Genomic DNA, 14,576 nt, shown 5'->3' with positions numbered 1-14,576 from the left:
GTTCTCTATGTCTGTGACTCTGTCTGTTTTGTAGGTCAGCTCATTTGTGTCCTTTTTTTTAGATTCCACATATACATGATATATGTTTTTTTTCCTCTTTCTGGCTTACTTCAGTTAGAATGGTCCAGGCCTTGCAGACACTGCTGCCGGCCCGGATCCTCCCACAGTGCCCAGCCATGGTCAGCCCCACCGTGTTCTTCAACATCGCTGTAGACGGCGAGCCCTTGGGCCGTGTCTCCTTTGAGCTGTTCGCAGACAAGTTTCCAAAGACAGCAGAAAACTTTCGTGCTCCGAGCACTGGGGAGAAAGGATTTGGTTATGAAGTTTCCTGCTTTCACAGAATAATCCCAGGATTTATGTGCCAGGGTGGTGACTTCACACGCCACAGTGGCACTGGTGGCAAGTCCATCTATGGGGAGAAATTCGATGATGAGAATTTCATCCTGAAGCATACGGGTCCTGGCATCTTGTCCATGGCAAATGCTGGCCCCAACACAAACGGTTCCCAGTTTTTCATCTGCGCTGCCAAGACTGAGTGGTTGGATGGCAAGCATGTGGTCTTCGGCAAGGTGAAGGAAGGCATGAATGTTGTGGAAGCCATGGAGCGCCTTGGGTCCAGGCATGGTAAGACCAGCAAGGAGATCACCGTTGCTGACTGTGGACAAATATAATAAATTTGACTTGTGTCTTATCTTAACCACCAGACCATTCCTTCTGTAGCTCAGGAGAGCATCCCTTCACCCCCATCTGCTCAAAATATCCTATAATCTTTGTGCTCTCACTGCAGTTCTTTGGGTTCCATATTTTCCTTACCCCCCACCAAGTTTAGCTGGATTGCAAAGTTAAGTTTATGATTATGAAATAAAAACTAAACAAACAAACAAAGAATGGTCCATCCATTATTTTATTATTTTTTGTGACTGCATAGTATTCCATTGTATAAATATACCACAGCTTCTTTATCCAGTCATCTGTGGATGGACATTTAGGTTGTTCCCATGTCTTGGCTATTGTAAATAGTGCTGCTGTGATCATTAGGGTAACATGTGTATTTTCGAGTTATATTTTCTTCTGGATATATGCCCAGGAGTGGGATTGCTGGATCATATGGAAAGTCTATTTTTAGTTTTTTAAGGACCCTCCATACTGTCCTCTGTAGTGGCTGCAGCATCTCCCCATTTCTCTTGAATCCACTCTAGTCAAGTTTCTGCTCCCTTCACGTGACCAGAGTTGCTCTTGTCAGGCACCAGTGAACTTTCAGGTCACTAACTCTGGTGCTCAGACGCCTCCATTCCCAGGAATGGTGGGGACATTCCCATTGGATCTTCCTGCCTGTGGAGAATAGCTTACCTTGCACAAGATGTGAACAGTAACAGCTCCTCGCAGGTATGCAAAGCGGCCCGAAGCAGCCAGAAATGGAAGGGGGTGACACTGAGAAGAGTAAAAAGTGCACTGGGTAAGTTTTCTATTTTTATGGCCTTTACCCAAGAGCAGGCTGGGGTGGGCTACGTGCAGACTGCCTGAAACTCAGATCGAAGCTCACAGTGGTACCGGACTGAAGAACTAGAGGTGAGTTGGAGGCAGCTGGAAAGTGGAGGAGGGAGATGTTGGAGAGAGTCACCGAGAGCGTTCCTCAAAACCTGAATGGAAACTCTGCCCAGATCTCAGGCTGACACCTCCACTGCGCGTCTGTGCAGGAGGCTCAGAGCAGCCCAAGCAAAGCAATGAAGCAGACGGAGGTTCCGCCGCCGCCGCACAGCCCACGGACGCTCGGCTTTCCTCAAGAGGCAAACTCACCCATCACAAAACTGCAGCCGCGGGGCCCTCTTAGCAGGAGGCGCACCGAGCGGGAACAGGTGCGGGGGCCTTCCTGAGGCGGTGGCGCGCTCTGCATTTTGCCAGTGGCCTGGGCGGCAGGGCGTGCGCTCTGGGTATGATGTGCTGAATGGTGCGCAAGCCTTGTGCATTTCACTATGTTTTTTCTGCAACAGACTTCCTGTCAAGTCATTTTATTGATGACATTTGAAAAACAAGTTACTTAAAATACTGCTAATGAACAGCATATTCTGTTTACCTGTTTTTCCTTATGGTAAGACTGCGAACTACTGGTTCAACTGTCTAAAAGCTCAAGTAAATATGGGAGAGACGGAAGCGGGTGGACATCCTTGTAACGAACCACGCTGTCCTGCAGGATGCTCGTCTTCACACCAGCACCAGAACTACAGGGTCTTCCTTCTTCCTTTTTTTAAAATAAGACGTCTGGTAGCAATGGGGGTTTTATTTGTATTGTTAAAAACCAGTTTCCTCGCTCAAAGAATAGCTGATATCTCAGACTGCGACTCAGCTTTCAAATAAGGACAGAAACAGAACACTGAATTCTGAACCCAAATAGCAAAGCCTCCTGAGAATGGCTTTTATAGGCACTGCTTGCTTCCAGTGAAAAACAAACAAAAAACTCCTGCTTTTCAATCTAAGTTTTAATAGCTTGTACGTTTTGGCTGTTGGCAAAGCTTTTTTCCCTTATTAAACATTTACTGAGGTGTTAAGCTAGCTTAGTTTACCGAAGTAACACTTTTTCTGTGGTACACCTCAAAAATCAGTCACCCTACGATGTGGTGCTTGAGTGAAGGAGGATGTTAACAGATGTCCACGGTGAAAGCAGTTAACGTGGCCTCTGTGAACAGCCGCTGCTCGGGGCATGGAGAGCTGCCGTCCTGCCTAGAAAGAGGAGGAGGGGAGGGAAGGGAGGAATGAAGCGCTGCGTGGCCAGGGGTCAAGTCTCCTCCCGCATCTCACGGCCCCCAGCCTCGATTCACACAGCTGGTCCCTCCTGCGTCTGGTCACACTTTCCTCTAGGAGCCTCGCCTGCCCCCACCCCACCCGGTTGGTCCCATTCGCTTTGGCTGATTCTCCAGTTTCCAGCCTCTTCTCTTTTATGTCTCCATGTGTTCCCTTGGTTTATTAGCTCTCAGATCTCCTCCCAAAGATATCTGGTGTCTGGCCCCAGTTCTTCTAGATGTTCTGGAGAATGTGGGGTGCTTGGCAGCCACTTGCCCCCCCGAGCCCTGGTCACCAATGCAGGGGCCACGAGAAGGGTCCTTCCTGCTTACTCGTTCAGGGACAGTAACCTTTCCCAAGGCTGCTCTGTGCCCACAAAGGCCCCCCAGGCAGCCACTTGGCTGTATGTGTGCATCTGTGTGTGTGTCTGTTCCAGACTCTCATGTTTCGTCGAATCTTGGAAACCAGCTAAAGCAGAATTCCGGACAAGGAAATGTCTCTCTTGTCCGCTTCACCCCCTCCCTCCACCCCCTAGTCCTTCCTCCTTCCTTCCCCGTTCACTTAGAAGGTGAGCAACCAGCCTCTTCTCTCTGGCTGGCTGCCTGCGTCCAGTGCAGACAGAGGTGAGGGGCTGGCAGGACAAGCGGGGAGGTGAGTGCTGGGCTGGGCTCTGCAGGGCCTGTGGGGACCCTGGGGGACGCACCCAGCCTGTGGGGAGGGCAGGCGGGGCAGTGGCAGCCGCAGGTGAGGGCGGCGTTGGAGGAGGGCCTAGCTCTGCTGCTGGAGCTGCTGTGTGACCCTGAGTAAGTGGCTGCTCCTCTCTGGGTCAGTTTCCTAACCTGCAAAATGAGGGAGTTGGACTAACCCAGAGGTTTCCCAGCAGCTCCTGGGAGCCAGATTCTGAGGGCCCCGTCGGGCCCACTGCCCCTTTCGCACGGCCGGCTTCCTTCTTGCTGGTCTGGGTGTCGGCCCGCCCTGAGGTGCTGCCCGGGGACATTAGTGTTCCGCTGAGCTGGCGGCAGCGTCTGCAGGGTGCCCAGTTAGGCTGGGGGACGCCTGTTGGGGGTCACGGAGCATGCTTCGCCCTGTGGCCCTGGTCTCATTAGCCCCGTGTTCTAACCACCGACTCGGTGGCCCCAGATGGGACGAGGCTCAGGACTTCCGCACCTGATGCTCCACAAGCCCGAACTCTCTCTTCATCCACCTGTCTGCCCCGCAGCCCAGCGCACCCGACGTGCGGTCCTAGCGGGCCCCGGGCAGCAGGGGCTTCTGAGGCACCGGAGGTCGAACGAGGCCCAGCACAGCCCTCGAGTCAGGCCCGTCCTACCCTGTCCTCAGCTCCGGGGAGCTGCCCAGAGCGCTTGGGCTGGCCCCGAGGAGGCCGGGTTCTGCCCCGGGGCTGCCACAGACATGCCGCGTGACCCTGGGCGAGTCTCCGTGGGCCTCGGTTTCCTCATCTGTGAACTGCACTTAGAGCCCTGAGCTCTGCCTGTCTCGCTGGGCGAAGTGAACAACAGCATGGACGGTGGGCACCTAAGGCTTCGACCAGTAACAGGGCTGTTTGGCGGCCCCTCCAGCAGAAAGACTGTTGTTGTGATTAATAATGTCTGCTTGCTCTTCCTCCGGCCGTGAGGTGAGGCCTGAAGGCTACTGTGTCTCCAGGGTAGCCTGGACTCCAGGGGGAGCCAGGTCCTGGGCTGGGTCAGGCACGAAGGGGCCGGAAGACACAGCTTCACGGCTCAGCACGGAGGGGCTGTGGGCCGCCTGGGCGTGGCGTCCGGGACACGCAGCAGTGGGACTCGGGAGACCCCCCCACCTTGCAGTCGGGGTTTCCAGTGGCTCCTGGCACCCCCAGTTCCTCAGCAAGTGTTCTGGGGGTCCAGAGGGCTTGCCACCCTCTTGGCCAAAGATGGTTGAACTGTCCCTTTGTCACTCCTACCGTAAGTGCACCCGCTTCCCGCATAAAACCGTTTCTTCACCAGGAGTTACACTTCCCCGGGAATCACATCACCCCTGGGGACTATCGGGCAGCGAGACAACGAATCCACACGTGGTTTCCAGTCACCTTCTGTTCCCAGTCTGGGGACCGTGATCCGCAGAGCTGCCCGCACCCGAGGCGTGTGCGTTCCTGTGTTCCTGACAACTTACCGAGGAAACGCATATTGATTTCGAATCTGTAGTTTGAGCTCACATTTTGGAGCCAATACACACTTTCAGGAGGCCCCAGACCTAGTGTATTAACAATCTGGGCTGCAGGCAGGCGGTCTCTCTCCCTTGGGCCGAGGCTCAGCCTTCTTCCCTGGCCTCCCTGACCATCACCCGCTGAGAAGTGACCAGGAGGTCAGGGCCATGGGATCGAGAGAGGTGTCACTGTCCTCCCAGGCTGGGAAGGGTCATCTCCAGCCTTCCCTAAGTATTTCCAGCCTCCTCTGGGGGGTGCCCACAGCTGTCCATCCATCCAGGCCACACTTGGAGGTTATTACCCCCGTGTCTTAGAAAGTTCCATGTGCCGTCTTGTTCCTTATGGGCCTCTTGAGGTGGGGGCCCCCACATCCTTGGCTTTTGTGACCTCTAGCCCGTCCCGCAGGACCCGGGGAGAAAACGCATCCAGCAGACGCAAGCTCCTTTGCGGCCCCGGAGATCGCAATCCCCCAGGTGCCTGCCCGGGAGTGTTCCCCTGGGGCGCCTTTCCCTCTGCAAGCCGTGTGACGTCGGGTGCGTCTGTCCCCTCCCTAAGCCCCACGTCATTTATGTGTAACATGAAGGCAGCACCACAGCGTCCTCTGCCCGGTGCTGCCCTTGGTCCACGCCGGGCGCAGGGCCAATGAGAGGAGACCCTGGAAGGAGGGGCGCGGCCCCATCCGTCCTCAGCGGCTCCCCAAATAATCCACTGCTTGAAATTGTTCAAAGAAACGCCAGCAATTTATTGATTCCCTGTATTTCCAAAAAAGCAAACACATAGTGTATCCCCCAGGGAAACTGGGCCCAGCCAGCCCAAGGTTCTTATACAAACACGGAACACAGGGGAGGGTGGCCGCAGAGGAGCTCTGGACATCTGCAGTGCCCTGGACATCGCCCTTCTGCCCCCCACCCACCTAGACAGAGCCCCTGCCTTGGCCGTCCCAGCTTGCCCCCTCCCGCAGCTGGGGTCGCACTGCTGGGCTGGCCCCACTGGGCAGGCTGCTGGTGGCCAGTGACCAGATCTGCCCTAGCACTGGAGGCCCTGGGTCGGGGCAGGGACAGGGAGACACTGAGGGTCTGTGTCTTTGGCCCCACGTAGGAGTGTCTTGTTTTGGGTATCGAGCCTGGGGCATGAGGCCAAGATGCAGCTGACACACGGAGCTGTGCCTCCCTGGGGCCTGGATGCGGACGGCCCAGCAGAACCCTGGCTCCTGTCTCTAGAAGATGCACCTGCAGGCCCCTCCCAGTTTGGCCTCTTCCAAAGTGACAGTCCCGGTTGGCTGGCCGCAGAAGTCACAAGAGAGATGACCAAACCAGGCCTGGCTTAACTGTCCCCCTCACCTACTTGGGTCTGAAAAACTGCCCATCCCCAAGGCGAAGGCTGGGCTGGGCTTCCTCACCTGCGAGGGAAGGAGGGCTTCGAGCAGTCAGGGCCGCGCCGAGGGAAGGGCGCCTCCCGGGGTGGTCGTGAGCTCACTGGTCAGGGGCTGTCTCCCTCTCTCCCTGGACAGTCCTCTCACACTGGGGACCACAGGCCTCTTCTTTCCTCCAGGAGGTGAGCCTGTGAGCACGGGGTGTGGTCTGTGCGCCCACTGATGGACCCCGAGAGCTTACACCACTGCTGGCTCTGCAGCGTTTCTTTAAGAAACGAATTCCTCTGGGCCCCGGGGGCCAGCAGAGCGGTCACCCCGAACCTACACCCGGGACAGTCTGCTGGGACCAGCTGCCCCCTGAGAGGGAGGCGCGGGCCAGGAGCAGATGTCCACCGTGAGTGACGGGGAGGGGGTGACAGTCCCAGCAGCAGAGGCCGGTCGGCCGCACACGGCCTGTCATTGTGTGTCTGCCCCCTGAGTCCCGCTGCCAGGTGTCCCAGCAGACAGGTCCTGGGCCCAGAGGTGCTTCCGGTTCTGCCTCCTGGGGTGAGCAGTGGGGCCGGACTAGGGGGAAGTGCGGGCGGGGAGGAGACTTGCGGGGAGGAGGGAGGAGCACCTTCAGTGCCAGAGGACCTAGGCTCCGTCCTGCGTCCCGTCATCGCTGCTGCAGGGCCGGGAGGCTGCAGCCAGGAAGGCCTGGGGATGCCACGGCCTGCCCCCATCGTGCAGGACAGACTCAGGGCTATTTGCACAAGCCTTTCCCTCAGGAGGCCCCTCCTCTGCTTCTCACCCGAAATGCAAAGGAGTTGGGGTCTCGGTGTGGCAGGTGCCTCTGATGGGCCTCTTTTATCACATCCCCTGTGGTTTTCACAAACACAGAGCAGGGACAGATGGCTGGGGCTCCGGGGAAGGAGCAGAGACAGCCATGGCTGGGCTGGCTGGTGCTGTGATGTGACAGTCCCTTCTGATCTAGCCAAATCCCTTCCTCCAAGGCTCCCGGGACCCAAAACACCCACTCACTTGAATGTCGGCCCATGCACTGGGAAGTACCCTCCTGGCTAATTCCCACTGAGGCTGGAGCGGGTCGCTGCCCAGCCTAGCCTGCCCACCGCCCTCACCCCAGGAATATGGAGACCAGCAGCCGTCCCGACAGCTCCTGGGCTGTGAGCACCACGCTGCCTTCTTCCTCCTGCAAAAAGTAGGTGACAAGCCCCCTGAAGGTAGGGGCTTCACAGGCCGAGGCTTCTCTGACAGGCATGCAGCCTGAGAGAGTGGCCAGCCCCCCTCGCTGGCTCTGACTCTTGGGGCAGACTTCACATAGCAAAGCAAGCAAGCCTGTCCTGGCCTGTCTTCAGGAGCCCACGCCCCGCCCAGCCCCGTCCCCGTGGCACTGCGGGGAGGCCGCCACAATCAGACAGCTCAGTTTTCCCAGGAGATACACTGAACCCTGCCAACCTCCCTTCCTGCAAAGCTGCCTCCTAAGAGGAGGAGCCCCAGCCCCAGCTACTCCCGCCCCCTGCAGGACACCTCGTGGGCCTGGCCCTGGGGAGGACCCCTGCCCTGGCATGACACACTTTGGAAACCAGGGGCAGCTAAACCAACAGTACACGGACATGCCCACGAGGGCATGTCGTGCCCGGCTGCAAGCCAGCAGCTCGCCCGGCTCTGCAGTCTGAGGTCCGGCTGTCAGCACTCGTGCATGCACGTGCACACACACACGACAAACGCGTATATGTACCATTTCTCAGCGAAAGAAGTATTAACATTAGATGTAAGCCCCCTTAACTCAAGAAAAGCCCCCCCGCCCTCCCCAACCCCCATCGCCTGTCAGTTCCCCCAAGGAAAAAAAAAATCTAAAAATAAATCCATCATCCGCGGCGTCCCGGTTTGCTCTCAGCTGCGTTTGAATGTTTCCAAATACTGCACAGGTGGACAGAATAACCCCTCCAGCAAGGCCTGGGTCTTCTCAGCTGGGTCCAATCACTTCTGGAAAAGGAGGAGGCCTCCGGTCAGCAGCCAAGGAGATGCATCCACACTGCCATTCTCATCAGCACATCCCTCCTCCCACCATGCGCCCCGGGCCCGAGACCGGGGTCAGGCTGTCCCTGGACACGTTCATAGGCTGCTCCTGTTGGGTTAGAAGCTCGTCAGCCTCGCCCCCCGCCCACCCTGTCCCTCTGTGGTGCCCGGCACACCGCAGTACTAAGCACCTAGGCTGTGCCCATCAGGCACCTGTCAAATTCGGCTTCTCTCCTCCTGCCCTCCTGTTGTCGGAGCCTGTCTGCCAGGAGAGGGTGTCCGAGGTCTAAGTGAACCTTTGTCTGGACCAAAGTTGTAGCCCTCCCCCCACCAGGAGCCTCCTCAGGTGCCGGGATTGGGGTGCTGGCAGACACCAGGGCACCAGGAAGTCCCCCTTGAGCTCAGAAGACCCTGTCTTCACCCCTGACTCTCTGCAGGTGGCTCCACCCCAGGGCCGCCTCTGGTGACCCTCGAGGGTTGACGATGCCTGGTTTGAGTATCTGAGCCTGGCCCTGGGCTTACCTGCCTCAGAATCACTTTGGATACTTATTTTAAAATGTATTTTCCTGGACCCAGGAGCTACAGAGTCAGAACTGCTGAGTGGGGCCAGGAGCGTGTGCAAGTGTCCCAGCGAGGCTAATGAAAGCGCAGGCTTACAAGTCTTTGTCAGAAATACTGGATCTGAGTTTTTCACCTCTAGATCCATCAGCTGGACATCAGCGTGTCCACACGAGACGTGTGCAGAGACTGGGAAATGGGCCGTATCAGGGACAAGAAGGTGAGCTGCAGAAGCCCAACGCTGAACAACATCCTGTGTGACTGCAGGGGCGCCATTCACACTGCAGTCCACTAGACGGCACCGCCTGGGTTGTGCAGTGTGCGACCTACACGGCCATACCAGCAGCTCTGCCAGACCTCTGGCCTGTGATGTGACCAGGACACTGCACGTCCCTGATGTCCTGGGGTGGGACAGGCAGTGGCACCCTGGCCAGGTGGTCCATGCGGCTGTCCTCACAGACCTCGTGTCTGCCGACCAAAGGCTGCGTCTGCGTCCCTGGGGAAGTGGCCTGGCCCCTTCTGAGCCTGGCTGAGGCTGCTGTGGGGTCCTGGGCATCCCTGCCCGGGGGGCTGGCCCTTACCTGGAAGCTGGACTTCCCTGGGCAGCCTCCTCTTAGAACCGGGACGTGAAGTTCCTGAAGCTGCTGGGCCCGGCCAAGGTTCCCAGCATGTTCCTGTCGAGACCTTGCTGCAGGGGAGAGACAGCAGCTGCTTGAAACATCCTAGGATGGATGGTGTGAGGCGTCCTGCAGGGCCCGAGACTGCCCCCCGAGGGCCCCTGGGCTTGCCCAGGCCCTCAGGACACGCTGTGTGTGTGTGTGCCAGGGCTAAAGCCGGTCCAAATGTGCAACCAAACACAAGGCCACTCACGTCTGTGAGCCAGCTGAGATGTGTCTGGAGGTCCCCCAGCACACGAGTGCCCCACCTGCCTCCGCAGGAGTTTGCATCAAGGCAGGAGGATTTAGCTAATGCTGGTTCCTCTTTACACAGAGCAAGCACCAAGATCAGAGCAGAAGAGGTGTTTGTTTTCTGCCTTCTGACTGTTCTGCTTTCTTTAAAAACCCCAACAAGAGCTCTGGGCAGGGAGGTCAGGCCCAGCAGCCTCGGAGGGGCACTGGGAGGAGCCCTGATGGGAGACTGGAGTCTGGAGGGGCTGGCTGGGGTCCAGGAGAGGGACCACGTCTCCCAGTCAGGGCTCCCCCCAGCCCCGCCCAGAAGCCCTGCCCGCTCCCTGGCTGACCTGTCTCTGACTGTAGCCACAGGGTGTCCGAGCCGGAAGCCTGAGCCCCGCCAGCCCCACGGTCCCACTTCTTCTGTCTCCTGCCCGTTAAGGCCACCTCACCCCTGCCCACACCACAGAGGAGGGGCCGGGTTGGTGTGAAGCCCCGACAGCACAAGGCCTGGCTCTGCGGCTGGAGAGGCGGCAGATGCCGAGGATGGAGGAGCAGGGCCATCCCTGGACAGGTCCAGCAGCCCCGTCTCTCGCCCCCTCGGCCACACAGCGTGGGGAAGCAGTCTTCTGAGAGCTGCTTTCACCCTGAAACTCTCTCCTCCAAACCCCCAATGTCTCCCCAGGGCCAAAAGCAAACTCTTTAGTCTGAACTTGAAGGGGTAACCTAGACCAAACCTGCCTTCCCAGCCAGAGCACACCCACGCCCCCAAGTGAATGCCGTGCCTTTTGCCCACCTGCTTTTCGGTTCGCTCCCGGGGGGCCCACCCCAGACCTGACACACTTCATCCGTCTCCTCTGCCCTCCACGCACCCCGCACCTCCTCCTCAGACCCTGGGCTGAGCAGCGTGGGAGCCTGGGCCACGTCCACTGTCACGTGCGTTCGTCTGGAGTGAGGCTCAGTCTCCCTGACCTGGTGGGGCCTGAGATCTACCTCTCTCTTCCTGATCCATGCAGACCCAATCCAGGGCAGGCAGAGTGTGGGAGAGCCTTGCCAGCAGGGTCAAAGGTGTGGGCCTTACCTGTCTGAGGATGCCCTGCAGCTCCTTGCTGGCCCACATATCAGACAGGAGGAGTCGGGCAGCCTCTGCAGCCCTGGGCGAGGCACTGGGCAGATGAGAAGTTCATCTGGGGGTGAGACTCCAGGAGACTCGGCGTGAACACCCCTTCCCTCCACCCTCACCTTTCCGTGGGGGGCCCCAGCGTTGCCTCAGAGAGAAGCCCCACTGAGGGTCCCACTACACAGTGGGCACAACCCCTCGCCCCTGCCCACCTGGAGGTACCCCAGGACTGTCTCTGGAACTCTCCATGCCCACCCCCGGCCTTGTCCCAGGAGGAGAGCAGAATAAAGTTCCCACACAGCTGAGTCTGCTGCTCCGTGCCTCCTGCTGGCCCACGAGGACTGAGTGTCCCTCAGGTTCCCCGGCCCAGAAGTGTGCTGCCCAGAGGCCGCACTCAGCTTCTGGAACTTCCCTCCATTGGAGCTGTCCTGCCCCGCCCACCTGCTGTCCTGCCCCGCCCACCTGCCGGCCCTGCCCCGCCCACCTGCTGCGACACAGGTTGATGACATTGTTGATCATACTGCTGGAGAAATGCTGCTTGGCCACCTGTGGCTGGGAGGCCATCAGGTTCCTCACGGTGTAGCAGGCCGAGGACAAGATGTCTTCCGAGTTGCTGGTGTTGCCAGTGTGACTGGTGAGGAGCCTGGTCACCTCTGGGAACACCTGGTTCCCTGGAAGAGAAAGGAGTGGAGGGCACAGGGTCAGATGACCGGGGGCTCCCCTTGGGACCACAGTCCTGGGCTGCCCTCAGCGGGGATCCTCGCAAGGTGGCCCCTCAGGGCTCCATTCTAGCTCCAACCCAGGGCTTGGGAAGGGGTGTGACCTCACATACCTGCTCCGCATCCCCGGGCGACTGCCCCTTCCTACCCCCAAGCCTCTCCTGGGCCGGCTTCCCCCCACCCGGACGCTCCCCTGGGGAGTGGTGAGAGGATGACCGACCGTCCAGCGGGCTCTGGAAAGCAGAAGTCCTTCCAGAGGGGTGGTCTGGCCCGTGTGGGCACTCACCCATCACTCGGTGCAGCACTGGGTGGCGGGACATGTTGCTCAGCAGGGAGGCTCCAGACCGCACCACGTCGGAGTTGCCGGATTGCAGGAGGCGGGCGATTTGAGGCAGGCCCTTTTCCTTCAGCCCAATCAGCTGGCTCATGCCGCTGGACATCTGAGGAGAAGGAAGAGTGAGGCTGTCGCCTGGACTTCAAGGCACCACAGCAGGCAGAAGGGGGCCAGTAACCCCAAACCGAGACCCCCCAGAGCTACTGCTCTTCTCTTCCATGTGGGAAGCCCTGGCAGACAGACACAAACCTGCTCTTACACTGGCAACTGCAGAACCCACGCCCCGGCAAAAAGGCACCTGTGCCTGGACCCCAGGTGAGGGCTGAGAGGGAAGTCCGGCCCCTCACTCGGGGGGTGCGGGCAGAGCCAACCTCCAGACTGAGCCAGTCCCAGCGGCCACCGTGTGGCCCACTGCGTGGCCCACTGCCTCTGCTCTGTCTGCCGCACGTTCCCAGCAGTATCTGCTCACCTGAAGCCTAGGTCGACACACCTGTCACCTAAAGAGGTGCTGACCACCTTCTGCCACCTTCCCTGCCTCTGCAGAAGTCAGGACGGGTTTCTCGGAGCTTAGCTGAGTCAAGGATGGGTAAGCATAGGACTGAGCCACGTGGAGAGGCAAGCCAGGTCCCCCGGAGGGAGGTTATCCCATCCGGGCCTCTGGCAGCAAAGCTATCCTAGCCGTCACCTGGCTCAGGTTGGTCTGGGTTTCTCGAAGACCCTCCACCCATCCTCTCACAGCGGGAAGGTCCTGCTTTGCCCCCAACTCACCCTTGTCCTGCTTCCGCCCGCCCTGCTTCCGTCCTGCGCAAAGGTGAGGGAGGGTTGGCTGCCTCTCCATCTCCTTGTTTGCTAACATGCCTCCTACAGCTCCACCCACTCCATTATGTCCTCCAAACTAACTGGCCTCGAAATCTTTCCTAATTCTGCCCCATCTTCCTCCGGGCCTGCCTATACCCTCTTTTCTCACCTGCCAGTTCCGCAAACCAGACATCCCTCCTGCCATAAACATACCCATCATCCCGGTCCCCTGCCTCCCCCCACCAGGCACAGTCTGGGGCTAGCACGGGGCCAGGAACCATGGGCCAGAGGGGATTCTGTGGCACAGACAGAATCCAGGAGGCCTGGGTTCCACAGCCCCATCCTCCACCTGGGTGTCACCTCATGTCCCCAGGGCCCGGCCCAGATGGCCCACTCGGGCAGGAACAGGCTCACGGGGAGACCGGGAGCAGAGCCTGGATTGCAGCTGGAGGGACTGGGCGGGCGGGGGGGGGCTGCGGAGGGGTCGGGGCGGGCTCGGGGGCGCTGCGGGCGGCGCTCACCAGCCCCTTGCTGGCCGTCAGGTTCTGCAGGGCCCCGGCGCAGGCCTCCAGCGTGGCATCCTTCTTGCTCTTGCCCATGAGGTTCAGGTAGGTGCGGACGGCGTCCGAGTGGTACAGCAAGCTGCTGCCCGTGGGGCTGGGCTCCTCCTCAGGCAGCGGGCAGTCGTAGTTGTTGTTCTGCGGATGAGAGGCAGGTCGATAGGGGCCAAACCCACGCATCCGCTCCCCAACCTCAGGGCCGCGGTTCCGGACCAGGGAGCACCCGCCACCCCTCCTGCGTGCACTGTGGCTGGGGCATGGGCATGGGCATGGGCATGGGGCATGGGGCAGAGGGCATCCTCCGCGCTCCAGGCCAGCCTCCGCCCCGACCTCCCAGCTGTGAGGCTGCTTCGGGTCTCACAACAGGATGCCTCCTCCCCTCCCAGAGTCAGACCCTGAACCTGACCCGCTCTGGGCCAACAGGGGCGGTCCAGGACCCAGCTTCCACAGCCTGCCCAGTGGAGGCAGGCGGCCCCTCCCTCCACAGCACCCCTCTGCTTCCGGGGTGACCTGGGGAGCTCAGGAGGCAGTGGGAGGCAGGCTGGCCCGCAGCCCTCGGGGTGAGGGAGAAGAGGGGAGGTTTTACTAACACACGGTGAAAGACCAAGGCCTGCAGACAGAGGGCTGGAGCTTTAGGCTCTAGGGGGTCTGGGCTCCGTGGTCCCAAGAACACAGCCCCCCTCCGTGGCGTGTGGAAGGCGGAGGCCCCTCCCAGCTCCCAGGGCAGCGGTCCCCCGGCCAGGGTTTAAGCAAGGGCCTGACCCCTGGGGCTGGTCTCAGGCCCCGGCAGGGCAGAGAGGGGAGGTGGGCGGGGCAGGGGGCCCCGGGGGGCCTGGCGGGCGGGCTCACCATCATCCTGTCGCTCTTGTTGCTGAAGCAGCCAGTGGAGGACTTCTCCGTGTAGGCGTTGCGGGCATTGTACTCCAGCTGGCGGTAGCGGGTGGGCACCTCGGCGTCCAGGCGATAGGAGAGGTTGTGCAGGACGCACATGCAGTTCTCCACAGACTGGGGGCCAAGCAGAGCTCGCGCTGAGCCCCTGCCAGGCCCCTGCCGTCACCAGCGAGAGGGCCGGGCCCCACGGCTGCTCTGGGACGGGGGGGGGGGACAGCATAGGCCCTGCCCACCGCAGTCCGAGAAGGCCCCCAGGGACGCTTCCTGGGACCCGGGTTTGAATCGGGTCCTGCCATTTCCAGCTGTGTGTGTGGATGACCTGCTCTGCCTCTCTGGGCCTCAGTTTCCACCAGCT

The 14,576-nt window shown here is 59.8% G+C and overlaps 2 protein-coding genes across 3 annotated transcripts in view; one reads left to right on the top strand and one right to left on the bottom strand.

Moving 5' to 3' along the window:
- Nucleotides 1-118: 118 nt before the first annotated feature.
- Nucleotides 119-877, top strand: LOC102522466 (peptidyl-prolyl cis-trans isomerase A). Its single transcript, XM_006180451.3, has one exon. The coding sequence runs from the start codon at nt 120-122 to the stop codon at nt 669-671; it is 552 nt and encodes a 183-aa protein (XP_006180513.2). The 5' UTR covers nt 119; the 3' UTR covers nt 672-877.
- Nucleotides 878-5,678: 4,801 nt separating this feature from the next.
- PKP1 (plakophilin 1) overlaps nt 5,679-14,576 on the bottom strand; it is a 40,852-nt gene continuing 31,954 nt past the window's right edge. For both annotated transcript variants that reach the window (XM_032466876.1, XM_032466877.1), the window contains 7 exons: nt 14,180-14,335; nt 13,292-13,468; nt 11,925-12,078; nt 11,404-11,590; nt 10,881-10,965; nt 9,491-9,597; nt 5,679-8,318 (listed from right to left, as the gene is read on the bottom strand). In XM_032466876.1, coding sequence (XP_032322767.1) covers nt 9,523-9,597; nt 10,881-10,965; nt 11,404-11,590; nt 11,925-12,078; nt 13,292-13,468; nt 14,180-14,335 — 834 coding nt within the window. In that variant the 3' untranslated portion in view covers nt 5,679-8,318; nt 9,491-9,522. The remainder of the gene's footprint in view (nt 8,319-9,490; nt 9,598-10,880; nt 10,966-11,403; nt 11,591-11,924; nt 12,079-13,291; nt 13,469-14,179; nt 14,336-14,576) is intronic.

The sequence above is a fragment of the Camelus ferus genome, chromosome 23 (assembly GCF_009834535.1).
Source record: "Camelus ferus isolate YT-003-E chromosome 23, BCGSAC_Cfer_1.0, whole genome shotgun sequence".
NCBI classification, from domain to species: Eukaryota; Metazoa; Chordata; class Mammalia; order Artiodactyla; family Camelidae; genus Camelus; species Camelus ferus.
This window is presented reverse-complemented; position numbering and strand designations above follow the sequence as displayed.